The sequence below is a fragment of the Pithys albifrons genome, chromosome 7 (genome assembly GCF_047495875.1).
Source record: "Pithys albifrons albifrons isolate INPA30051 chromosome 7, PitAlb_v1, whole genome shotgun sequence".
NCBI lineage: Eukaryota > Metazoa > Chordata > Aves > Passeriformes > Thamnophilidae > Pithys > Pithys albifrons.
In genome coordinates, this window is record NC_092464.1 from 2754545 (window position 1) to 2782355 (window position 27811).

The 27811-nt window shown below is 49.2% G+C and overlaps 1 protein-coding gene across 1 annotated transcript in view; it reads right to left on the minus strand.

Annotated features, from left to right (window-relative positions):
• The window catches only part of WNT9A (Wnt family member 9A), a 65491-nt gene extending 37883 nt beyond the window's left edge, over positions 1-27608 (minus strand). The window contains exon 1 of the mRNA XM_071560673.1: positions 27419-27608. Coding sequence (XP_071416774.1) covers positions 27419-27513 — 95 coding nt within the window. The 5' untranslated portion in view covers positions 27514-27608. The remainder of the gene's footprint in view (positions 1-27418) is intronic.
• Between the last annotated feature and the right edge of the window lie 203 nt (positions 27609-27811).

Here is a 27811-nt window from a genome sequence, read left to right on the forward strand (position 1 = left end):
TGGCCTCCCCAAGGCAGAGTCCAGGGGAAGGATCATCAGGGGAGTGACATTTTACACAAACAGATAGTGACAGGACAAGGGGGAGAAGTTTTACACTAAAAGAGGAGAGACTTTGACTTGGTATCAGAAAGAAATTCCTCCCTGTGAGGGTGGGCAGGCCCTGGCACAGGTTGGGCAAAGATGCTGTGGCTTCCCCATCCCTGGAGATGTCCAAGGCCAGGCTGGAGCAACCTGGGCTAGTGAAAGGAGTCCCTGCCCATGGAAGGGAGTTGAAACACAATGGGCTTTAAGGTCCCTTCCAACCCAAACCATTCTGTGATCCACCTTCAAGTCAATGCATTTGTGCTCAGTAATTAACATGAAAATCCTTCCTGCATTGTATTAAAGCAGCACGTGGGGCACAACTCCACCAACCAGTCTTAAGGAAAGCATTTCCTTCCTGTATTGATCATCCATCCACCCAACAAAGTGGCATTAAAAAGGCAGGGGCAGGACAACAAGCCAAGTGTTATACATAGCAAATTCTGATTAGATTATGAAACTTTAAGAAGATCTTAACAAGTGGACAGTGTGCATTTTACATAATTAGCTGGTTCCTTATAAATGCCTTCCACAGTGCCAAAGGGCAGATTTTCACCACCTAAAATAGCCTAAAGCTGCTGGATTCAGGAGCTCCTGCCATCCCAATTTAGATCGACTCAACCACAGAAACCACGAGGTGGTTTCGTTACACCGAGATTAAGGATTGAATTGGCTCTTGTGTGCCTCGATGTTGGAAGGGGTCAAAGATTACAGAGGGCAAAGACATATTATATCACTCTGGACCTCGCCAGCCCAATCCTCCCTGCATGTGAAAGCTGTTCCTCACAGCACTTTGAGGGACTTCAAGTTGCTTTTAGGGGGGGGACAGAGCCTTGCTTTAAGGCTGGATGTGGAGATGCAGCACTGTGGGATGCCACAGCTGCTCCATATTCACCGAGCAGAGAGGATCCATTTAGCTGCTTCCCAGCTCCATGAGACACATCCTTCATCACACTGGGGCTGCTGCACCTCAATTCCAAGAAGCAGCTCAGAGCAAGCCTTGAGTCACAACCACTGCCAAAAAAAGGTGACCTCAGAAGCAGCAAACCAAGCAAAGAAAATCATTTGATTTGCAAGCTGTTCATGTCTGAGAAGGAAGTCCCAACAAAAGCAGAGCTCCATTGCTAACCTGAAGGCAAGTTCTGGCCAGGTGGGGGTTGGTCTCTTCTCCCAGGCACTCAGCAATAGGACAAGGGGGCACGATGGGCTCAAGCTCTGCCAGGGGAGGTTTAGGTTGGATATCAGGAAGAAGATCTTTGCAGAGAGAGTGCTCAGGGATTGGAATGGGCTGCCCAGAGAGGGGGTGGATTCCCCATCCCTGGAGGTTTTTCAGCTGAGCTTGGCCGTGGCACTGAGTGCCATGATCTGGTAAAGGGACTGGAGTTGGACCAAGGGTTGGACTTGATGATCTCAGAGGTCTTTTCAACCCAAACAATTCTATGATTCTATTCTTATTCCAATCCCTGCAATACTTTCCCAGTGACTGCAGACAGATAAAGGGAGAAACACTTTCAATTCTAAATAAAGAAGTGCAAGAAAACATACTGGGAAGATCTTGAGGAAAAACTCTTATGGGAAGAGGATTCACTGGCTTAGAGTTATCCCAGCATGCAAATATCACCCAAGACACTTTCAACCAATTTGTGCAAATTCCCACTTTCTAAACCATCCACCAACAGCTCAGAAAACAAGAGGAGCAGAAAGACACTCTTTAAATTGGGTTATCCAAACAAAATGATGTCCCATTCTCAAATACTGAGAGATTATTGGGAGATCAATAAACTGCCATGGGCAATTCTGGGCTTGTCCTTTCAATGTGCCACATAATGGCCATTGCCAAGGACTGAAGGGGAAAGTGGTGGCCTCGTGCAGTGAAGAGTCTCAAAGAACTTGAGGAACAAGGAAAATACTTCCAGTACCTCATGGGAGCCCTGCAAGAGAGCTGGAGAGGGACTTTGGACAAGGGCATGGAGTGACAGGACAAGGGGGGATGGCTTTGAACTGACAGAGAACAGGGTTAGATTGGATATTAGGAAGAAATTCCTCCCTGTGAGGGTGGGCAGGCCCTGGCACAGGTTGGTCAGAGAGGCTCTGGCTGCCCCCTCCCTGAAAGTGTCCAGGGATGTCCTGGAAGTGTTGGATGGGGCTTTGGAGCAACCTGGGCTAGTGGAAGGTGTCCCTGCCCATGGCAGGGGGTTGGAACTACATCTTTAAGGCTCCTTCAAACCCAAACCATCCTGGGACTCTGTGATTTCCTTTTGTCTCCATAGTTTTACTCCTTGGATCCCAGAAACATCATTAGATGCACCCTCTTCAACAAATCTACAGTACAGAGTATGAGTCTTTTCCTCTAGAAAGATTCCCAAATTACAGCTGAATGGAGGGCGTGAGGTTTCAGCCAACTGTGAGAAACCAAAGCAAGGCCAGAAGATCCAACTTAAAGATATCCCATTAATCTACATCTGGGAAGAACCAACTGGGAATAACCAAAGCCAACTGGTGCCCTTTTGTACTCAAGCTGTAGGGGTGTTGACCCAGGATGTTCTGCCTTACTACATCAATTGTTGGTGTGGTCTGAAAATCCAAGATTTATCTCCCAGTCCAGGGTTGGATGATCAGTTTTCCCCCAATTTAAAGGCATTTTATTGACATCTCTTTTGAAATAATTATCAATATTCCCAAGCTCCTCTGAATTCAGAATGTTACAGAGTCCATCTGTGAAACAGATGAAGAGATTTGAAAGTTTTGTGTCTAAATTGCTCCTTGTGAATTCCTTTGAGAACTAGAAGTGGAAGAAGCAAAAAGAAATAAATTCTTACATACAAATGAGCTGCATTTCAGCCCCTGAAGGGCCCAGAAACATCAGAGTAATTATGTGTATACAGTAGGAAATCAATTTTATTTAAAAGGTTATGTGGCCACATTCTGCCCGAGAGATTCTTTTCCCGATTCCCACCTTGCCTTCATTCCCTAAGGACAACAAGGGAAAGGAGCCAGTGGACCACGGCAGGAGCAAACTGATCTTATGAGCACCATTTCTGAGACTCCAAATCCCTTCTCACAGGGCCACAATAGAAGGCAAATTCAGTGAAAGAGCTTTTACAAACCTCATTTTCCAGTCTTTGGGTTTCCCTGGTGTGACACCCACACGTGGGATGACCTGTGACAATTCTAAGAACTCCAAAGGAATGAAAAGGAAGGGACACTGTGGGTAAGTGGACTCTGACAGGTTTCTGTGAGTTCTGTGTCTCAAACAGCATCTCAAACACTCCCCCGAGGAACCAAATGTGTTTTCCATTGAGCACAGAAGGTGGATAAATGTGTTCTAAGCCAGCCCTGGGGGCAGGCAGTTAATGAGAACAGCCAAGAAATAATTAGTAATTGCCCATTCCCCACGAGAGGTGAGGAACTTGCAGAACAAACCTTGCAGGCAACCACGGGACAGAATTCCAGGGCAGTGCAGGCACCCAGGAGATGACTGAGCTCACTCCTACAGTTCACCTCTGAAGTTTCCCAAATTAAACTGTGAACTCTCCTATTGGCAATAATTGTGTGTTAAAAGGTATCTCCAGGTACTTCAGGTGCTGGCATCAAACCACGCTCTGTCTGCATTCACTTGCTGATGCCTTTCAATAATTATAGTCAATTTTTACATATATTTGTCCTAAATTATGTTCAGCCCTACAAGGAATAAGTAAATTCCAGGCTCTCCAGCCTGTATTTGGAACACCAGAGAAACCCTGTGATGTGTATAAGCAAAAAGTTATTATTTGTGACAATGCAGGTGGAATGGATCCAATATGCAAAGGCTACAGTATGAAAAAGAAAAATTGAAAAAGAAATAAAGTGAAAAAATGGGTAAAAAGAGAAATAAAGTGAAAAAATGGGTAAAAAGAGAAATAAAGTGAAAAAATGGGTAAAAAGAGAAATAAAGTGAAAAAATGGGTAAAAAGAGAAATAAAGTGAAAAAATGGGTAAAAAGAGAAATAAAGTGAAAAAATGGGTAAAAAGAGAAATAAAGTGAAAAAATGGGTAAAAAGAGAAATAAAGTGAAAAAATGGGTAAAAAGAGAAATAAAGTGAAAAAATGGGTAAAAAGAGAAATAAAGTGAAAAAATGGTGAAAAAGAAATAAAGTGAAAAAGGGTGAAAAAGAAATAAAGTGAAAAAAAGGTGAAAGGGAAATAAAGTTTAAAAAAGGTGAAAAAGAAATAAAGTTTAAAAAAGGTGAAAAAGAAATAAAGTTTAAAAAAGGTGAAAAAGAAATAAAGTTTAAAAAAGGTGAAAAAGAAATAGTTTAAAAAAGGTGAAAAAGAAATAGTTTAAAAAAGGTGAAAAAGAAATAGTTTAAAAAAGGTGAAAAAGAAATAAAGTTAAAAAAAGGTGAAAAAGAAATAAAGTTAAAAAAAGGTGAAAAAGAAATAAAGTTAAAAAAAGGTGAAAAAGAAATAAAGTTAAAAAGGTAAAAAAGAAATAAAAAGTTAAAAAAAGTTAAAAAAGAAATAAAGTTTAAAATAGAAATAAAGTAGTAAAAAAATAAAAAATAAAAATAAAAAATAAAAATAAAAAATAAAAATAAAAAATAAAAATAAAAAATAAAAATAAAAAATAAAAATAAAAAATAAAAATAAAAAATAAAAATAAAAAATAAAAATAAAAAATAAAAATAAAAAATAAAAATAAAAAATAAAAATAAAAAATAAAAATAAGAAGCCCCACATTGGGCATATCCCCCAAGCAAGAAGGCTTTGCTGCAAAGCTTCACAACCAACCTGAGTCTCCCTTTCCAACTCAGCCCTTCGTATCCCAACATGACCAGCAACAAAGGACACCCAGAACCCCTCTCGAACTACTCCATCAACAGATGCTCATTAGAGCTAATCACAAGCAGAGCTGCTCCAGCCTGAAATGGAGTTTCCAGCTGTCTCCAAAATGCACGTGGGCTTGCTGCACAATTCCCACATCCCACCTATTCCAGTGGGGCTGGAGACAGAGTCGTCATTCCCAGGATGGTACAGGGCACCATGACATGGAATTCATCACAGTTAGAACCAACGGGGTAAAAAAAAAATTAAAAAACATCATCAGGAGCATTTTGATTTATTTCCAAGTGTCACAAACGTGTTCACCTATAGAATAAAATTTTTAAAAAGGAATAATGATAGTTGAGCAAGAGTAAATTGCTATTTCCAAGAAAAAAAATAACTTGCCCATGAATAAACCTCCACAGGTCTCCTCACCATGGGGATAAGGAGGAGCAGAGCTGCCCATTCAACACAAGATAACACAAAGATAATTCAGGGCCAAAAAGGTAAACACTTGACTGAACCACCATCTGTACCCTTTGAAAAATTCACTTTAATTTAGCAAGAATTAAGTTTTCTCTTGAATCCTGTGGCAAAGCACATTTGAAAGGAAAGGTACAAATGCAAGTTGAAGGGAAATGATCAGGAGATTGAGGGAAGTTTGAGTTTTAACAGATCCACAGCCCAAGATGAGCTCTCCCCTTGGTTTCTGGTGCAAACTGAAGCAGAATTCCCAGTCCTGGAAGCAAATCCCTGCACAGCCACACGTTGCTGAGGCAGCAGCTGAAACCCAAGAGCGCTGCGACAACGAAACTTGGCCACGTCCTTCTCCAGGCTTTTACGTCCTTCCCTGCTGGATGGTATCACATTCCTCAGCCCCTTTTCTTCGTCTGAGCTTGAGACATTCCACTTGGCACCACGTCAAGAAAACTGTGCCACCCCCAGCCTTGGTCTGTCCCCCCTGCAAGAACCTCCTGCCAAGCCCTCCACTGACCAGCCCTGAGGTTATGGAGGCATCCAGCATTCCCTGACCTGCATCCCCATGGGACACCATCCCACAAGGCTCACACCTCACTTCCTTGGAACTCCACGAGTGTGGCTTCCAGCTCTGAAGGCTCAACCACAGGAACAAGAGTGGCAGGAGCTCCCTTGCTTTGCCAGCTCTCGCTCCACCACAATCCCTGCAGTGACATTTGTTTTCTCGGTGGTGGGGAAAGGAATCCCTCCAGTTTACCCCTCCTCCAGCCCCAAAATAGCAGTGGTTGAAAGTGTCCCAACAACACAACTCTCACATGCAGCTGGAGCAATTAAAAAAAATAATAATCTAAATAGCAGGGAAAGGCATTTTAAAGCCTGGGAACAACTGGGGGACATTCACTTTGTTGTTACAGCCTGACTGGCAGGTCTCAGGATGAAGGGAGCAAGAATAACCCATCACAGCACACAATTATTGCCATTTATCATCAAAACCACTATTTGTATTCACTTCTTCCACCCTGTGTCAAAGAGTTTAAGCCAGTACTCGAGATTGGTCTCCTGAATTCATGACTTCCCACCCAACTTCTTGCTGAAGGATGTCCATGATAAGAGTCTTGTCATTTCAATAACAAACTGATCTATTCTGGAGCTGTCAAGAAGCAAAGTGAAGTTCAGCAAATCAAATGGCAGTTTCAAGAAGGAAAGACCCAAATCACACAAAGATAAAAAGACAACTTTCTATCGGAGCTCTGATTTCTTTGTGAATCAAAAACATTCTTCACACTGGAATTTTCCTCCGAGGTAAAGAGGGCTTGCAACTAATTAAAAAAAGCCCTCCAAGTTTCCAAAGTATTTCAAGCGATAAAACCAAAGTTACAGCCTGAAAATAAATCATAACAGTAATATGCACACACTTGAGAGAAAAAAAAAACAACAGATATAAACCTACACTGGAAAAATCTTACACTTGGAGCAGCCAAAATGCCAGTTGATACATGTCACATTTGGGCGCTCCAGGCAACGCTATCACAATGGCTAATACAGGCAGGCAGAGCTCCAAGACGAATGTCCAAAGCCCAAGAGGACACACAGATGCTCCCTGGAGCCTTAGGAGACCAGGGATGGCATCTCAGGCCTTTTGCTGAAGCTTTCACACACGTTGAGCATCCTGAGCGGCGGCGCAAGGCAAAGCAAGGCTACGACCTTTGAGGCGCCGGCACCGGCTAATCCTTCCCAAAGCAGGGCCTCAGAAAACGTTTAGATTGAAGTATCCACGAGATTAAGATGTTTATCCCTCCTGTAATCTGCACAGTTGGGCTTTCAGTGTCTCCTGGCTGCGAGAGCTCGGGAGGACCAAGGGCCAAGAACGAAGGAGAGCGACCCAGAGAAAGGATAGCAACGCTAACAAATGTTTCATGTATTTGCTGGAAACCTGTCACCAGCCTGCAGATAAAAGTGAAATTAAGTTAGGGGAGATTTTCCCCCAGATGGAAATACCTCAGGTGGCTGAGTTGATAGATCTGTTGGGAGCAACAAGAACTAAGAGCAAAACGTGAGACTATGGAGAGTGAAATGTTAAGACTTTCCAGGTGTTTATATTTGGCTTCAGCCAGAAGTGCCATGAACTCCTTAAGGTCACCCCAGCCTATCAACAGCCCAAAGCTGTCTCAGCACAAATGCTAAAAAGGAGGTCAATTAACTCCTGCTCTGACTGTTCCAGCAAACTCATGCAGAGATGAGGGTCTTTTCCCTTCTCCCATTTCAACCTGGAAGGGTGTTTGGCACCAGATTCCCCACGGGGAAACCTCATGGAAACACTCAAATCGTGGAATACCCTGAGCTGGAAGGGACACACAATGATCATCAAGTCCAACTCCTGGCCCTGCACAAACACCCCAGTAATCCCACCCTGTCCCTGAGAGGATCATCCAAACTCTCCTGGAGCTCTGGCAGCCTCGGGGCTGTGCCCACTGCCCTGGGGAGCCTGGGCAGTGCCCACCACCCTCTGGGAGGAGAACCTTGTCCTGAGATCCAATCTAAACCCCCCCAACAACTTCATGCTGCTCTTTTGGATCCTGTCACTGGTCACCAGAGAGAAGGGGTCAGCACCTCATGAGGAAGCTGTTGGCTGCTACACCCCAGGAGGATGATGCTGAGCTCTTCCAAGCACAGTTTGCAGAAAGGGAATGAAGGTCTCTGAAGCAACTCTGGCCACATACCACAGGAAAACACACCTGATGTGGAGAAGAAATACACTTTACACCAAGTACAGAAGAATTTAGTTAGTACAACAGGAGGGAGGATGGGGACAGAGCAGCAGGTGCAATCCTCAATGACCATGGAGAGAGCAGACAGGGGTTTATGACAAGGTGACCAGTCAAAGCCTAACTCATCTACATCCTAAAATAATTAGGATTTGCAGAGCTCACCAAGCACAGCCCACAGACTCCAGAGTTAGGACAGTCACACCAGACATCTCTGGTCACAGATGAGACACCACAACTTCATTCCAGCACAGCAAACCCACACTGAGCTACTGCACTGCAGTTGCCCAGAGAGGTTGTGAACTCGCCTTCCCTGGAAGTGTCCAAGGTCAGACTGGACTGGACTTGGAGCAACCTGGGAAAGTGGAAGGTGCCCCGTGGCAGGGGATGGAACAAGATCTTTAAGATTTCCTTCAACCCAAACCATTCCAGAATTCTACAGCCACGCCTTTGAGTCGGATGGTGAATGGAAGGAGCTGCAGGAGGGCACAGGCCAAGTTATCCATGAAGTTTGTGCCAATACCTCGTGTGGCTCCTTGAGGATGATGGGCAGCTGTCCTGAGCAGGGATGGTCACTGATAACTTCATGTTCCTACACATTAGGTCATGAGTGGATCAGAGGGTGAGAATGTCAGGACACCATTGGACAACCCCAAGGAAAGGTTTTATAGCCTTCCCAAAACTCCCCCACTGGTTCCACACTGAAGGCCCCAGAGGCAGGTTTAATTTTAGAGCACACTCATGGGATTTGCTTACATAATTTTCTTGCTTTGGAAGGCTTTTGCTTTTCCTCAGTGAGAAAAGCTGTCCAAATTTATCACGTTAAGCAGGGGGGCTGCTTGCCCTTAAGGATCTTAAAATACATTGGCTGCAATTGCCCCTTTTCAGGTTTGCATATCACAATTAGGGCAATGTGGAATTAGAGCAGCTTTAAAAAGTGAGGTGGCAAAGAAACCATTAAAAGGGACAAATCCTTCCCAAATTGTATTGGCACCTCAACACAACGGGCCACAAGTTGTCCAGAGGCTGCTGAAAACAGGGCAGCAAGAGATCAAGGAGTGTTCCAGTTTGAACCCATTAAGCAGGATGTATACAAATCCCACTACAGAGATTTTGGGTGGTTTGAAGAGTTTGAGAACAGCATCTTTCTGTTAAAGGTACATTTTAAACTACTGGAGAAGATGTTGGCTTTATGGAACAGGACAGGAGAGAAATGTCTCATTTGGGTATCTCACAAATCAGTCCCCAAAGTCACAGAGACCAGACTTGGCAGAAGCTTTGACATTATTCCTGACTTAATTCTGTTCAGCTCCTCCACTGAGCCACCACTTCACTCAACTCTTAGGGTTGTTCTCATCAACCTAAAATCACAAAAAGCCATAAAAACCCCTTCCACCAACATCTCACTTGATCCATTACTCCTAATTTTGACACTGATTTTGTTCACTTTTTGTAGATGGAAGTTCTCTCTTACAGCAGATATTTCCAAACCTGTGGACAAACTGCAGGAGTAGAAAGAAGGGCTCAAAATTTACAGAGCCTGAAAACAAAGCAAGGAAACCTCCCCAATTCCACAGGCCAAGAAGTTTAAGATTCACAGAAGGGACAATTCAATTTAGATGTTGCCAGGTATCATCTACCTACTGAAACCTCATTTCAAGGGCCACTCCAGGAGGTCCTTTACCCTCCTGCCAAAAGATCATTGCAATGCACAAAGGAAGAAATTGTACCTCAAGTGGAATCATTTCATTTGGGTCTAAAATGCAGCTCACAGGACTATGCAGGTCTTACATTTAAGGTTTTCAGCACTTCTGATCACTTAAAGGGCAGCCTTGGAGCTCCCTGACACCCCTCCAGGAAGCCACACTATGGGCTGCTCTTTGGTGTGAACAATTCCCACTTGGAAGGCAGCTTGTTAGACTCCTCCTTTGGATTATGGAAATCAACCTGAACTTCATATACTTCAAAAAGCTTATCCTGGAATGGTCACAGAATCACAGAATGGCTTGGGCTGGAAGTGACCTTAAAAATCATCCCATTCCAACCCTCTACCATGGCCAGAGACACCTCCCACTAGATCAGATTGTCCAAGGCCAGGTTGGATGGGGTTTGGAGCACTTCCAGGGATGGTAGTTCCCCAGGCACCCCTAAGAAAGAAGATTTCATGGGATGTATTAATGCTCCTCTTCATCAATCCTGAGGCTCAAAGACATCATCCCTAAGTGAAAATGTGTGCTTTGGGTGAAACATCTCTCAGCAAGACTTTGGTGTTTTCTCAGGAGTGAAGTTACAACTCAGCTCCTCACACAAGTGACGTGTTCTCAGCAGTCATTATTTTCATACTTCCCACAGCAGTAGCCCCAGAAAGTCTTTAAGAAGTACTAGAGAGGAGGTTAATGGCCTCATGTTTTAAAGAGGGAAACACCAGCACCTCAGTGTGTTAAACTTATCAGGGCATTGCCACCAACACTTAGGGAGACAGAGGTCTTGGGTCAGGTAACTAAAACCCTAAAGATACAAAGCAGTGATAGGACTTTCCCACCCAGTGGTGGAGAATCCTCTGGGTATTTTTTTCAGGGTACTCTTTGAGCAGGACTAGAGATTTAGGTTAAATATTAGGAAGAAGTGTTTTTACTCAGAGGGTGTTGAAGCCCTGGCAGAACTGTGGCTGCCCCATCCCCAGAAGACATGCCTGGACAGAGCTTGGAGCAACCTGGGACAGTGGGAGATGCCCCTGTCCATGGCAGGGGGTGGCACTGGATGGGCTTTAAGGTCCCTTGCAATCCAAGCCTTCCTGTGATTCTGTGGCAAGAATAAGAAGAAACCTCCCAAGATCTGAGCATTGATTTACATCATTGCTCCAGGAAACTTAACCAGAGAAACCACATTTCAGTGTCCAACCACATCAGCAAACACCCACATGGTCATTATTTGTCCCCACCTCATGGCCAAGCCTGAGAGCAGCATGGTGATGTCCTTCAGCCACACACAAGCTGCTGCAGAGAGGGAAGGAGGAGCTTCTTGGTGGTAAGAAAATGAGATTAAATCAGTTTATGGTTCAGCCAGAGCCATAAGTGAGATGCAGACTTTGCACAGTGGGCCCTTTGAGGGGTCTCACAGCCCCCACACACCAGGGCAGCAGCATCCACGTCCTGCTTGTTGCCAGTGTCTGTCCCCTCCCCACAGCCTGTGGGGACTCTTCCTAAACACCATTAAAACCCAACCTAAAGAAACTAAAGGTTTGTCCTCTCCCCCAACCCCAAAAAATCCTTATATAGCTGCCAGTTGCTGCTGTGACCACCCAAACTGCTCACCCATTTCTCAAGTGATGCTAAACTAAGTAGAGGAGCTGAAATATCCTAAGCAGGAGAGGAGGGTGAAGTTACACAGGGCCATTAGTAAAATAAACCTTGGCTCTGGCAGGCTGGAGAAGCAGCACCAAGAGCAATGTTGGCATCATTTCAGTCATCAGGTTTAACCCTTCCCCTCCTCGGCCACCACCCCCAGGAAAGGTGGCAAAGCTGAGCCAAATAACCATTCCCTCCCCAGTCTACTGGTGGCCACTCAGCAAGGACTGAATTTGGGCTCAGAGCAGCAAAACAGGGGGCTCAGGATGGGATTACATCAGATAATGGGCTGCAGGGATAGGGGCAAGGGGATGGAGAGCCCCATGTGCAGAGGGTCAGGGTTACCCCCCTCTCCCCTTCACAAAGCAGAGTTGGTATTTAGGGTCAATATGAAGGAAAAAAACGTGCTCAGGAATCTTCCCTGGCACTGGCAGGATTTCCCTCTTCACCCCAACACACTCATCAGCTGACTGCAAAACACAGAAGAAAACCAGAAAACCCTATCCCACCAAAGTGTCTCCAAAGCAGGAATTATCCTGCACATTTGCCCAGGGCACCACATGTAATGACTGTTTTTCACTCAAACTTCAAGGAAAATAGAGACCAAAGCCTTTCACAACCACAGCTCGTCCTCAAGTGGGGGGTTAAATTACTGAGCTAAGAGGATGAGTGTGCTGTTGGTCAAGTATTCCCAGTTCAGCCAGTGCCTACAGGACAGCAGAGAAAAACTGGTGGGTGACTCACTGCCCTGCATTTTTAAGTGAAAAAGAACTTGGTTGGAAGAATCACAGAAAAAAAAAAAGGCAAGATTAGGCAAAGAAAATAAGACTTAAAAAAAATAAGGGAGTGCAAACACCTCTCCAACACCCTGGTTGGGCAATTGAAAGCACCGGGTCAGCAGATGCAGCAGCTTTTCAGAGGAGCTGGTTCACACATTAGCAGAGGTAAAATGTTTGCAGCTCCCTAAGTGAGAGGCTGCCTATATTAGTCATCTGTAAGGGGACACTGCAGCAACGCTAAGTGGAATGAATCGAGCCCAGGAATGCAAAGTGGGGTGGTTAAACCACATCACTTTTGGAGTGCCTCCTCCAAACAAGGCTCTAAAGTGCCCTTAATTCAGTTTAGCCTGATTTGCATTGAAATCAAGTCTGTTAAAGTGAATTAAGGGCCTTTAATCCCCAAGGAGAGTGTTTCCACCAGGGCTAGTTAAGAGTAATTGAACTAATCCACTTTAAAAGTCAGTTCAGATTAGTTGTGCTAAGTGGCTGTGCAGATGAGGCCTGGGAGCACAGGGACTGTCTCTAGGCTGCAATAATCCCATCAATCTGCCTCTGGGGCTGCTCTGGGAGGACAGGGAGAGAGGCTGGGAGGGATCCAAAACACTCAAATCAGAGCACTAATAGAAACGTCTACTTGTGCTTGACAGGTGCCATCTGGTTGCAACCAAAGGCATTTTCCACGTGTATTTTCTGTACATACCGAGTTCCCCGGGCATGGCCAAGGGGAGGGTGGTTTTTCTGGGCAGCTCAGGGACCAGGGTACTGGTCCAAGAAGTGCTGGCAGCATCTCTCACCCAAGCCACCACTTGAGGCTCACATCCCTCACTAAAATATGAAATGCAGGTCTCTGTTCCCTCTGTCCTGAAGTGGTCAGAGGATGCATTTGGGCTCAGTGAAGGACTGAAGGGATCAAACTCAACACCCACTAAAATGCTGAGGGTGGTTGGTTTCCTCATTTAGTGCCATCCCACCCACCCCCTTTCCCCAATTTGTTGCCCACTTCCCACTGGTTTCCACCCCAGCTTTTCAACTGGGTTGAGTTAGAGCAAAAACAGTTCACAGTTCCAACAGAAACAGGGAATGGGAAGTTAAGAGGGGCGAGAGAAATCAAAGAGAGGGTTAAAACCCACCCCAAAGCACTCCCTGCCCCTGTTTTCACTCCAGCCACCCCCAGACCGGGCAGCAGCACCGAGCAGGCTGAGCACAGGTTTTGCCTTTCTAGGAAAGCACCGAGCCCCTACTCCATCCCAGCCAGTTCTTCCCCAGCTAAGAATAATCCCCCCAGCTGCTGTTTGATGTCCACATTGCCATGGAGGCAGCGTTTTTGGGCTGGGAGACACCCAGGGCAGAGGCAGAGAGAGGCTGCGTGTGTTCGCTCCACTTAATGTTTCCTGTGCGGTTCGGGCCCTTTTACCTACAGGTATGTTTGTTCCACTACTTTAGCAAACCAGCAGACTTTTTAATGGAACTGTTGATATTTTTCCTGGCTGCTGCTCCTCCTGGAGAGGCGAGGCAGCGTACAAATGAAGTTCATTCCGAGCTCCAGCCTGAAGCTCCTCTTCTCCTCCTCCTGGGACCGCAGGGAATTGAAGGTTTCCATTGCACTGGTCAGGTTTCTTCCTTCTCCAGCCTTCAGGTTTTAGATACACAAACAGAGGCTCTGGGGCAGGTGACAGCAGCAAGAGAAATGTGTGGCTGGTGCTTTAAAGCAAGGGCAGCAGCTGCCCTGGAAATGCAGCCACGCATCTCCCTGGAAAGGAGAGCAGGTGCAACACTGCCTGAGTAGTGGAGCCTGAAGTGAAGGCTCCACAACTCTTGTTTGGCAGAAGCCTCCACTACTCATCTTGTTTTGCAGTCAGACCTTTTGGGCTGAAGCTTGATGTCTTCTGCTTATAAAACCTTCAGAGCTCACTAAGCCATCAGTAGGACCCCCATATGTGTCTCTGAACCTCTTTTATTGCTGCAACAGGACCAGTGACCAGCACAAAGGGCTCTGCTTCATCAGTGTCACACTGAAGGCACTTTCAGATATGGTCCATAGTCCAACAGCCCTCTGGGGCCCTGAGAAGAACCAAGGGATGTGCCCCAAGCCCCTGACTCAGCACACAGCCTGCTCACTGGGAGAACAGTCCTGGTTCACAGCTGAAGTGCCTTGATGAAAAGATACTGAGGGGCTGGAGCAGGTCCAGAGAAGAGCAATGAGGCTGGAGAAGGGACTGGAGCACAAGTGCTGTGGGGAGAGGCTGAGGGAGCTGGGGGTGTTTAGCCTGGAGAAGAGGAGGCTCAGAGGTGACCTCAGCACTGTCTGGAACTGCCTGAAGGGAAGTTCTGGCCAGGTGGGGCTTGGTCTCTTCTCCCAGGCACTCAGCAATAGGACAAGGGGGCACAATGGGCTCAAGCTCTGCCAGGGCAAATTGAAGTTGGAGATGAGAAAAAAATTCTTTGCAGAGAGAGTGCTCAGGCATTGGAATGGGCTGCCCAGAGAGGGGGTGGATTCCCCATCCCTGGAGGGTTTTCAAGTGAGCTTGGCCGTGGCACTGAGTGCCATGATCTGGTAAAGGGACTGGAGTTGGTCCAAGGGTTGGACTTGATGATCTCTGAGGTCTTTTCAACCCAATCAATTCCATGATTCTATGATGTGCCCAAAGCCATGCAGATCCAACCTCTGCACTCCCTTCAGCCCCCTGGTGCAATTGGTTACAACTTCCCCCAGGCCCCTGAACACACCCAGACAGACCAGACCCAGCTTTAGAGCCACTTCAACCAGAAGCACTTGAAAGGAGCCCTCCCAAGAGCTCTGGTAACAGAGTAAACACCCACACACGCAGGCAGGACCATCTGTTTGGACAAGGCCATCCAACTGCCCTGCTGATGTGTCCATCAGCATCCCCTGGAGCAGCTCCCAGCCCCATCCCTCACTCCGTGCTGGAGCCATCAGCCTCTGGGGGCAGATGGCATCACCCCCCACCTCCACACCCCGAGGTGCCCCCCTGGTGACAGGGAGAGCACCCAACCCCAGCCAGTTGAGAAACACACCCAGTGGCACCACGTCCCAGGGGCACCCAGCCTGGTGCAGTCCCAAACTGAGGCATTTTTGTCCCAGTGAGTCAGAGGAGGCCAAGCTGTGGAGCTCACCTCGCCCCTCCCAGCGCCAGCTCCCGCCCTCACATTTTCCATGAGCTCTGCAGCAGCACCAGGGCCTCAAAGGATGCAGGGATGAGGGAGGATGCCCTTCCCTTCCCCTGGTACCTCCCACAAGGCACTGTCTGGGACAGCTCTGGTGAACCCAGTCCGTGCACTGGGGAAAACTGGGAACACCAAATCCCCACAGACAGACTGCAGTTACTTTTAAGGCATCTCCACTGCATCAAGTGAGGTTTGTTGCTGGATGGTTGTTGATCCCTCTGCAAGCTCAGAAGACAAATGCAGGACCATCCCTGGTCCTACTCCCTTTCAAACACTATCTGTCCTGCACCTTGCAGAGACACAGGACTCTTCCTACAGATACATTTCCATCAGCTACAGAAATCAAAAGGGACATGGCAGCCTTAACACTGACCACAGGCACTGCTCAAAGCCTTCTCTGGTCCAGCTCACACCCTCCCAGGAGCAGCTCTTCAGCTTCAGTCCTCTCTTAAAACTCAAGCTAAGCCTCTGGATTTCCAGAGTCAACACAGGACAAGCCAGAAGATAGAAACAGTCCCCAGGGATGCAACACAGCTGTGCTAATGAGCCAAAGGGAGTGCTGGATCTTTGGTCAGCCCCTGTAATTCAGCTCAAGTGGCTGTTTCACCTCTGGCCTGTCAGATCAGCTTGTTAACCACAGACTGAGAAACAGCTCCCTGCCTGCTCCCATCAGGAGATTTATGTCTGGCAGGGGCTGAAAACATCCCTACCCCCCCTCACCTTTGATTACAGGGAGGCCCAGAGATGCAGAAAGAGTTGTGCTCTAAGTTTGTCAGGTATTTCAAGATCTCACCTTACACTGGAAGAGGATTAGGGCTAGAAAAGAATTTTGTCAAGATTAAGCCAAACAAGTCAGTTCTTTTAAATCAAGTCTCAGTTCTGCTGAACTGTCCCCAGAGGGCTTTGGGCTCCAGGATTGGGTTTCTCATCACAGGAGATGGGCAGCACTGGAGAGCTGTAAGCTGAACTCTGCATCCCTGAGCTGGGAAAGGTTCCCTGAAGGCTCTGACTGCACTGGGGGAGGTCCCTGTAGCCAACACCAGTGGGTCCAGTTCAAAGTGGACCCTCCTCCCAAGTGCAACCACTCAGCTGTTTCCCAGGTACCCAACCCCACCAGCTGCCCTGACTCCAGGTGAACTCCTCAGCCCTGGGCTGAACTTGGCTCCCAGGCACTCTGATGTCACAGCACATGTCACAGCTCATTGAATCACATGATCTCTCACCCCTGAGCTGGCCCAAAGCTGGGTCTCTACGAGGGGGAAGCTCAGCTCTACAGGCAGCCCCTCTGCAGGAGTGCCATGATGTGCCCCAGGTGGGTGGATGCCCCCAAACACGAGGGAGGACACCAGAAATCTTCTTTGAGACCACTGAAAGAGTTATCCTGGTCTCCTCAGACCTGGGAGGATTGGGATACTTGAACCTGAGGCTGAGAAACACCAAAACACAGCAGCCTTTCTCTGTTAAGCTCAAGTAGAAGCACATTTTCTTTGCTTGCCTTTGCTGTGCCCTCAGCCACGCTGCCCCCTGAATCCACTTCAGAGAGCAAAGTGTTTGCTGCCACTAATCCTAAAATGGAGCTGGGAAGCCCCACAAGGTCCTCTGGAGCACCTTCCCCTACAATCTCCAGCTGCAATCTCTACCAAAAGTGCAGTTACACCCCCCAGGGCTGCCTGGCTTTGTTTTGTTGCAATGCCAAACATCAGAGCACCAATCTTAAATAATAAAAAAAAAATAATCAATCTTCAGAGATGACATTAAAATGAGGATATTTAGAGGTCTGAGCTCACTGTAACAGTTGAAAACAATGCACCCAACTCAGCAGGGGCTGAGGTTTACACTGGGAATTTGCTGAAAGCAAACCATGAGGAGACAGCAATGCCTTTGTGCTGTTCCTCTTAAGGAATCAGGTGGGGGAGGTCTACAAGCATCCCCACAGGTCTTGAGAGGAACCTGCCAGGCTGTGCATGCCAGGGCTCAGCAGATGGACAGCCCTGGGGTGATCCTGCAGCCCCTCCAGCCAAGCCCAGGGGGTCAGTGAGCAGCAGGGCACTCCCACACACTGGAGGAGCTCAGAGCTCGCTCCCACGGGCAGGGCTGGGCAAGCTGTCACATCCAGCTGATGGATGACAGCAGGGAGCAGGAGGCACTCAGTGGAGGTGGAATTCAAGGGTAGTAACTTGCTCTGACTGGAAGTTAGAACAGGTATTCTTGAAGATATGGGTGAGCCCCCCCAGAGATGTTCATCTGGCCCCACTGGTGTTTTTGAAGCAGAGTCATGACCAGCTTTTTGGAGAAGAATCACTGAATGGTTTGGGACAGATGGGACCATAAAGATCATCCCATTCCACCCCCTGCCATGGGCAGGGACACCTCCCACTAGCCCAGGTTGCTCCTAGTCCCATCCAGCCTGGTCCTGGACACTCCCAGGGATGGGGCAGCCACAGCTTCTCTGGGCACCTGTGCCAGGGCCTGTCCACCCTCCCAGCCAAGAACTCCTTCCCAACATCCCATCTAAACTTACTCTTTGAGTTTCAAGTCATTCCCTCTTGTCCTATCACTCCATGCCCTTGTCCCAAGTCCCTCTCCAGCTCTCCTGGAGCCCCTTTAGGCACTGGAAAGAGTTCCAAGGTCTCTCCAGGGCCAGAGTTAAGAGATGCTTAAGATCCAGCAGCAGTAGGGTCAAGCTGTGGGCTCTGTGCACCAAAGGTATTTATCTTTGTCACCTGTCTCACCCACCTGCACATCACACAAGACCCAGAGGTCACACTCAAGACTCACCCTTGTGTACTTCCAAATCATAGAATGGATTGGGTTGGAAAAGATCTCCGAGATCATCAAGTCCAACCCTTGGTCCAACTCCAGTCCCTTTACCAGATCATGGCACTGTTCACTTTCCATTACTAACAACAGAAGAAAAAAATAAGTAGACCAAAAGTAGATGGATTTCTAATTCTTTTGTTCATCATCTGACCTCTTCCAACAGCACTTGGGTTTGAAAACATTTGCCTGACCCTGCTGGGAGGCTGCTAAGATGTGCCTTTAGAGAAGTTTAAAGCAGACCAAGGTTCTGGCTGAACTTCTGCCCATTCCTCCCAGGATTGCCTCAGCCAGACAGGACCATTAGACAGGTTTTTAAGCTCAGCTCAGATATTGTATGGGCCTCTCGGTGTTCCATTCACACCCAGGGGAAATCACATGTTGCTCCACAGCACAAGGAACCACCTCCTGCCACACACAGTCAATGGCCAGTCCTGCTGTTTGAACCTCTGGAAGACTCAGAGCAGTTTTTACAAGACAGAAACTTCTGCTCCAGTTCTGAAACTCATCCACCCAGTGCACAGCAGATGCAGAACTCAGAGCAAGCTTTGCCCCAAACTCCACGAGCATCTGGCAGTCTAATTAATCCTATTTTAATCAAATCCACTCACAAAATTCATGTCAGCTCCCACAGAGCCCAAAATCCCACCAGGAGGAACTGCACCCTCCAAGCCAGCACAGACTCAGCATTAATGTCACAGACTGTTGAGTTTGCATGTTCTGCACTGGATGTCTAAGAAGAGCAGTTTTCCTCTGTGTTCTTTCCAAAGAAAGAGTTCAAGTTGTTTTAACCTGTCATTTCCCCTTCCCCCCAAAAGAAACCCCCTCAGCAACTGAATTAACAAAACACTCCCCACACGTCAGAGAAGAATGATTTAAGGTCACAAACAGCCTGGAAGGACTACAGAGCACATGCAGGAGCTGCTGGATCCATTTGAAACAAGAGTTCTCTGCAACAGCTGAGAGGGAAGAAAGGATAGATTTTTTTTTTTTCTATCAGCTCCAGCAAATCCTGTAACTGCTGTGTTTATCCACGCAGTCAAAATACTCCCTGTTCCACTCTGGGCAGTGCAAACATGCATTACAATGAAACGTAAAGCTTACTGAGCTGATAAACTTCATAAGTGTATTTTATGACAGTATCTCCAGAGATAAGGCTCATTAGCACTCACAGCCACGATCTGAGAGAACCCTAAAAGGCACAGTTTAAAAACAGAAGAGGGGAGAATTTGGAATTGGATGGTAAAAAAAAATCGGGCTTTGAAAGGGTTAACCCTTTCCACCCAGCACCACAGCAATGTCTGGCTCCTACTCAACTTCACCTGAGCTGCCTCCTGAGCTCTGGGGCCAAGAGTCAGGAAAATCTATCCCACCAGTCCAGCCTGCAGCTGGATCACATCTTGGACCAGGACCTGAAGCCAGAGCAGTGGCCCCCCCATGACCATTTAAGAGCACAAACAACAGGCCCTCTGCTCGAGGACTTCTCCTCAGATGGAGAAACCAATTGTATTAACACACTACAAGCCACCAGAGAGGTTTTTTGGCTGCAAAGAGCAAGGGCTGCTTCAGCGTGGAGGGCAGCCAGAGGCTCAGCATGTTTGCAGGCTGCAAAGCCAGGTGTGGGAGACCTCTTGGATTGCTACAACACACCCTGAGGGAAGCTGGCAGGTTGCTACCTGGACAGTTCGAGAACTTGGGGTAAAGAAGTTTGTGTCAAACAAAAGGTTTTAGCATGAACTAAAGCAAGGGCCACCCCACCCCTGTGGGAGAGGGCAGGTCAAGGCAGTTCTAATGCATTGAGTCCTCTCCTCAAACACCTCAGACAGCAACAATTATGCTGAGAGTTGATCCATTCCAAGCCCTGAAGGTGCCACATCACACTGGGTAACTGGAGCAGAGATATGGAGCTTCTGGCAGCACAAGTCCTTCCACCTCTGGTGACCCAAGTCCCTGTTCAAGACTGTCTCCTGAGTGGGGATATCATAGAATTGATTGAGTTGAAAAGACCTCTCAGATCATCAAGTTCAACCCTTGGTCCAACTCCAGTCCCTTTACCAGATCATGGCACTCAGTGCCATGGCCAAGCTCACCTTGAAAACCTCCAGGGATGGGGAATCCACCCCCTCTCTGGGCAGCCCATTCCAATGCCTGAGCACTCTCTCTGCAAAGAGTTTCTTTCTGATCTCCAACTTCCATTTCCCCTGGCAGAGCTTGAGCCCATCGTGCCCCCTTGTCCTATTGCTGAGTGCCTGGGAGAAGAGACCAAACCCCACCTGGCCAGAACTTCCCTTCAGGCAGTTCCAGACAGTGCTGAGGTCACCTCTGAGCCTCCTCTTCTCCAGGCTGAACACCCCCAGCTCCCTCAGCCTCTCCCCACAGCACTTGTGCTTATATCCTAGTGTAAGACCTCCAAAATCCTCCTTCCAACCCAAGTCCCTCCTAGAAAGTATCAATGCACAGGGAAGCAAGAGAGACAGGGCAGGTCAAGTCCAGCCTTCAGCTCCCCTGAGCCAAGATTTGGTGGTCCCACCACCCCTGTGCAGCTCTGACCAGCTCTGCACCAGGAATTTCCTCCTGCAGTGGGAACACCAGTGATGCTCAGTCACCGTTGTGGTATCTTAGTTCAGCATAAAAAAAAGGGAAAAATCTTAAGGAGTCATTAAGTAACATTTATTAGGATTAAAGGCACTGTCAGCACATCCTTAAATGAAAGGAATGGAATGGAGCATCTCTCAGCCAGGAACATCTAAGAGGGCTGGAGAGGACTTTTTACACAAGCAGAGAGTGACAGGACAAGGGGGAACAGCTTTGAACTGAGAGAGAGCAGGTTTAGGTGAGTTATTAGGAAGAAATTCTTCCCTGTAAGGGTGGGCAGGCCCTGGCACAGTTTGCCCAGAGAAGCTGTGGCTGCCCCATCCCTGGGAGTGTCCAAGGCCAGGCTGGAACAACTTGGGCTGGTGAAAGGTGTCCCTGCCCATGGCAGGGGGATGGAACTAGAGGGTCTTTAAGATCCTTTCCAACCCACACCATCCCATGTTTCTCCAGGTGACAATTACACCCAGTCTGCCAGCACAGTGGGTTAAACAGAAAAACCAAGAGAGCAGCAAAACCTGACAAAACTCAATGGTCAGAAAGATTCAAACTAAGAAGCATCACAGTGGCTTCTCCATCAAGTCCCCAGACCTTCCATTTAACTTCCTTCCCCTTCCCAACCCCAAACCTAATTCAATTACCTGGCACAGAATAAGCCTCGAGGCGCTTCTCATTACTCCACATAAAGCACAAGGTCTTTAATTATTAAACACTCTTGGGCTTTTTGTGTTGGGGTTGTGGGGCTGGACTCCCTTTTAATTGCTGTGAGCAGTTTCCAGAAAGCAAGTTAATCATTGACCAGGCCTTTCACCAGGAGACCAGAGTCCTGGGGGTTCCTGCTCTCTAGTCCTGCATCACCAGGCTGAAGAACTGGACTCCTGCTTTGCCAATTACACATTCAATATTCTCCTAACAAGACATCTTCTACCCCAGGGTGTCATTTACAGCATAAACATAAAACTTTGCAGTATTTGGACACACAGGCCATGACAATTCTCAGCATTAAGTTGACCCTCAAGTGTCTTCTCAAGGGAGGGAAACTGAAGCACAAGGTAGTGGTTCCCAAATCTCAAGCAACAAGGTAAATCCAGTGCATATAAACCAAAAACTACTAATTTCTATCTAGATTAAATGTTACTTCATCCTCTAAGCACACAGCAGGGAAGAGGAGCTTCCAGGTACTTCCCAGCCTGGTCTGGGACAGATCCTGGTCCCCAGGGATGGAGATGCAGGTCTGGCAGACCTTCCCTGCACACAGTTATTTTTCCAAGTGTTCCTGGGTTTGCCACCACCCTTATGGCACATCATCAAATCCAGTGCCACTTCCAAGCATCTCCAAAGCAAATGCTACTTCTGGGCACGGGGTTCCACAGGGCACAGGAATGGAGGTTAAACACTGCTTTGAATTGACCCAGAGAGGCCACTTTTGGGAGAGATGCCAGGCAGGACTCGGTGCAGTCCCTTTGCATCAACTCACCCAGCTCAAAAAAAAAAAAAGGCAGGGAGAGGGGGGTGAAAATAACACACACAAACCAAACCCACAGGCACAGCCCTCCTGGAAACCCTGAAAACGCAGCACCCCAAAAACCCATGGAGAGAAGAGACAGAACACGACGGGGCAGGATGGCCAAGTGGCACTGCCAGCAATGCCAGGAGCTGCCTCCAGCTGTGTTTGCCCGAGCTCCGCATTCCTGCCTCGCCAGCCGAGCCCAGGTTTTGTTTTTTTGGGTTGCTCTGAGACCCAGTTGCTCCATCTCACACACGCCAGGGAGGAGAGAGCGACGCCCCCCGGGAAAAGCCAAACGCCCCCCGGGCTCCGGAGCGGCAGCTCCGCACGCCTTGGGGTGGCCCCACACCACCATCCAGTGACAGGGACAGCCAGCCTGGAGGTGGCACCAGTCATGGCAGCACCCACCAAGTGCCACAGGCAGCTTTTTGCAGCTCACTTTTGTTGGAGGTGACATTTATTTGTGGGCTCGATTTTATTGGAAGTGACATTTATTTGTGGGCTCGATTTTATTGGAAGTGACATTCAAGCTGGCACTCGTAGGGGCAGTCTGGAAGATCGCCCTTGTCAGGAAGGCAGAATCACAGAAGATGCCCAGTTGGAAGGGATCCACAAGGAGAAGAGTCCAACTCTTGGTCCTGCACAGGATCATCCCCCAAGAGTCACACCCTGTGCCCCAGAGGATCATCCAAACGCTCCTGGAGCTGTGGCAGCCTTGGGACTGTGCCCACCACCCTGGGGAGCCTGTTCACTGCCCAACCACCCACACTCAGAGCGATCACAACTCCTGAATACCCCTTCAAATCCAATACCCAGCTCTTTTCCAAGTACTTTTAGCAAAACTACACCCTGAACTACAAGATTTCTACCCAGCAGCACCTACAGCATATCCTTAGGTCTGCGGGCACCTCTTCTGCACCTGCCAAAGGGAATAAAACCACATTGCACTTCCCACACTAAAAACTCCCACTGTGCAGCAAAGGACCTGCTCTTACCAGGGGTGTGTTGGTAAATTAGGGCAAGTTATGCTTCCCCTCCCTCCCTCCCCGTCCCCCCCCGCGAGCATTTGAGGGTTCCTGTTGCCTGCGTGCAGTGCTCAGATCAGTTACATTTATGAAGAACATTGCAATCTGTCAATATAAACACTATGCGAGCAGGAGCCACTTGTAACATTACTACTGTCTTGACAAGTGTTTGCAGAGGGGGCAGAGCTGCTCAGGCTCCTTCTGCTGCTCAGGGGACAGCAGAGCAAATCCCAGCACGCTGAAAAGGCTCCTTCAGCAAGAAAAAAAAACAAGGAAGGGGTGCAGCAAAACTGAGTCAGACTCTAAATCAGAACACCCAGAAAGAAAGAGAGGGGGGTTGATTTATGGCCTGGACAGATCCACAGATCAGGCAGCTCAGGAAAGCAGCAGGTCCTAAAGGCTGGTCGCCCTTCCCACCAGCACCAGGGCACGGCAGGATTGAAGTTCCTCAGCCTGCCTGTCACCCCAGCACGGCTAATCTTGTCATCTGCCACTTCCAGAACCCGGCAGAGCAAGACCCAACACAATTCCCAAATGCCATTCTGGCATTTCCACCACCCCCAGCCACACTGGAGAGAGGAAAGGGAGGAGGGAAGGTACCCACACCCTGAGCGTGTAAAGCGCAGGGAAAGCAGAGCGGGGAGGAAAAGTGAAATGCAATGCTTTCTCAGGGATCCCAGTGGGCTGGGGCTGCTCCAAACTACCCTCACCAGCCAGTTGGAATATGGTGCAAATTAGTTTTCAGACAGCCCAGCTGCAGAGGCCGTGGCTGAGCAGAAAAGCTTTGGGAACTTGTGGAACAGCCAGTGCATCTCAACACGCCGCTCTCAGCTGACACTTCTCTCAAGGCAATGCTTCCCCCTCTGGTGCAGACTCAGCCTGGAACAGTTTCCTACATGTTCTCCTACCCCAAAGTGCACCCATCAGGCACCCTGATGTGCAGCTCTGGACACACAGCCAGCCATGAGGGCTGTGCTCAGTTTTGCAGACATGGTTTCTCCTGTTTAGCATCAATAAGTCTCTCGTCAGACAAACCGTGGGAGCTGTAGCATCACCACATCCCTGCAGCCAGTCTCTTCCAGCTGTTTTCCAGTAGTTAGGGCTGACTATAACCTCCCAAACCCCCTCCTGAGCAGGTGCCAGCAGGTTCTCACGCACCAGCATCACCTCTGGTCCTGCCGTTGCCGCGCATCAGCTCCACATCAACCTGGCACCTGCTTCCTCCTGCTCCAGGGAGGAGATCAGCAACACCCAGACTGCCAGATCATTCTAAGGCAAGGGAAAAACCTGCCCCTCCCTTTACCCTGGCCAGTGAACCATTTCCTTCAGCAGATCTCCTCACCAGGCAGCCTGGGGATGGAGCAAGGCAGCAGCCAGAGCCCCATCTGCACCAACATTACCTCACACACACCAAGCTCTGCTTCCAGAGGGCATTTATCACTCTTGGCTGCTTGTGCATCCCTCCAAAAACGCCTCAGCCAGACTTCCAGGGCAGCAGCAGCAGCCTCCAGCCGTGGTATTCCCAGCCCAGCATCCCCTCCCGCTCTCTGGCTGCCCCTCGGGACAGCCCCAGACATAACTACATGCTGACACAATCTTGTTATCGTGTAACCATGCCCCATTTCTGTCCCCACTAATTCCCCACCAGGCCACACATTTGGAGACACTGAATTCTTTCCCTGAAATTAGACATTGGGGATGGGAGGGAAGGGATCATCCACAGCTGTCCCTGTCCCACTCCAGACTGTGGAGTGAAGCAGCCAAGCTGCAGCTACACCATGACATCTGTTTAGCACAGTCTGTGCCCCACCATCTCTCCTCACAGGGATGTCAAAACCCACAGCAGAGGGTCCAGCAGGCCACCAAAAGGTGTCATGGAGACTTTGGTGATGCCTCAAACTGGGAAGGTGCATCCCTTCCCCTGCCCAGAAGGGTTGATGCATTAACTGAGCACAATTCAATATTTTAGCTCAAATGATGCATTCAGGTGTTTAGGAAAGATTCATTAGAATAAACAGATGTGCTTCCTCTCCTGGAGCAGCTTCTCCATAGGAAGAAGCATCAATATCAGCCTTCAGAGGGCACTTGCAGAGACAGTTCTGCAGGAACAACCGGCTTTTCACCGTGTAAGATTTCCTTCCTTATCAATACACAGAACTCACAGTGAGGAGAGCTCAGCTCTTCCACACACACTTGTCATATCCCTACAGGGATTATCAGGACCTGGGATCTGAGCTCTGACTGCTCCCAGCGTCCCCAGCAGCTCAGCAAGTGCAGCCTCTGCGAAGAACAAAGAGCAGATTAGCAGCAGATGCTGCTCCTTCGCTGTGGCTTTAAGCAGAGCTCAGGATGCTTTGCATAAGCAAACTCCACTGCACGCCACAGAGCACTTGGAGTGCACATCTGGCTGGGTGCACATCTGGAATCTCCTATTCCCCTCCTTATTGCCAGACAGGGAGTCTCAAATCAGAAACAGCAGCTCTACCGAGACAGAATAATCCAAAGTGGTCAGGACAGACCCAGCAGTGCCTCAACATGTTCCCTCTTAAGTTAAAATCTCCAGCAGCCAGGAGAGAAATCCCAGCAGGAACTGGAATGAGTTACCTGCTGCACTGGAGCAGATACCAGCACTGCACAGATTAATAGGAGAGTTACAGCCAAGCTCCTTCCAAACCCTGTCAGTCCCCAAGGCACAATTCAGCTGCTCAGTGCCGGTGGTCTTCAGCAGACACATGAGCTAACAGGCTGAGTACAGCCCTCTGTGTGCTGCTGAGGGAGAAGAGAGGGCTTTTCCTAAAAACCTGCACACACAGGACAGGCTGTTTCCTCAGCAAACCAGCCCCAGCAGCAGGAAGTTAAACGGTTCTCGAGCTGGAAACACAAGATGTAAGTAGCACTGTTTGGAAAACTTTGCCAGACCACAAGCAATGGACAAGCCTCAACACCAGGATTTGTTTTACTGGAAAGAAGGGGGAAAACCTCAACTCTGCTGAAACATTCTCCAGGGCTGGTCCAGTGGCTCCTACCAGCGGTCACAACTCAACATCCCAAAAACAAAAAAACCAAGGCAAGAATCATCACTCTTGAGTAAACTTGCACCGAAACCTCTTATTTCGCTGCTCACATCCCAGTCTCCTCACAAACCCACAACATTCTGGGATAAATAGTTTTCAGATAAAGGATAAAAGGCAGCGACACCCCAAAAAGCAGCGAGGAGGACTCTGCGAGGTGAAGCCCCGCGATGTGGCTGCGGCACACTTGAGAGTGGTGGGCGGGGAGCGGGTTGTATTTGGCTCCTCCAGCTCAACCCCGCGCTCCCGGAGCGGGGAAAAGCGGGATAAGCGGGATAAGTGGGATGAGGGGTCGGGATCCACCTGCGCGGCCGGGCCGGGAGCGCCCCCTGCCGGCCACACCCCTGCCCCGCGCACAGGTGAGCGCCGGGATGCGGCTCCGCACCGGGGGCACCCCCCGGATACCCCGGGATGGCACCGCACCGGGGCGGTGGCAGCGGCACGCACCCCTCCAAAAAACCAGCATCGACGCCGCTGTGATGCCAGTACCCGGTGTGGAGACACGCGCTTCAACTGAGAGGAAAAAAAGAGTTTTTTCGAGACTGTGCCATGCGGGTGAGGGTTGCAGCCCGCACCTGGCGCGCTACAGGTGCCCTCCATGTGGGTCACTCCGGCGGGGAAGGGGCAGACGGAGCGTTCTCCCGACCTCTGCAGCTCCTGTCCGGGCCACGGCCGGGACAGGCAGCTCTAAAGGGATTCGGGTCGCTCGGTTCGCAGCGCTGGGACGCGGGACAGCCGCGGGGACGGTGCTGTCGCCGCCGGTGCCCCTTTGCCAGGGGTGCTGCCAGCGCCGGCGGCACGGGATGCCCGCACCCAGCGAGGGAAGCGGCAACGCAGCATCCCCACCTCGGGCGGGACGGGCAAGGCGGAAAACCCCCTTTCGCATTAAAAAAAAGAAAAAAAAAAGAAAAAGAAAAAAACTAAAGTAAAAGTTAGCAAAGCAGGAGCTGAGAGCACGGGGCACCTACCCGAAGTAGGCGGCGGAGGGCCGCGGGGCGCAGGCGAGCAGCCCTAGGAGCGCGCAGGAGGAGAGCCATCCCAGCAGGACGTGTCCATCCAGCATCTTGCAGCGGCGCCGGCGCTGCTCATCTCGTTCCCCCGCCGCGCCCGCTGCGGCCCCGCCGCCCGCCCCGCTTCTTATAGCGCGGCCGGCCGAGAGCGCCCGGCCGGCGGCGGGGCGGGCCGGGGGCGGGACGCGGCAGAGGGGAGGGCCGGGATGCGGGGACACCCCCCCGGGGGAGGGACGGAGTGGCGGGGCGGGGAGAGCGAGCGAGAGCGGGAGGGGGAGCCGGGAAAAGGGGCGCCCCGGGGTGGGTGGGAGGCGGCTGGGAGGGAAGGGGTTCGGGGAGAAAGGGATGAGC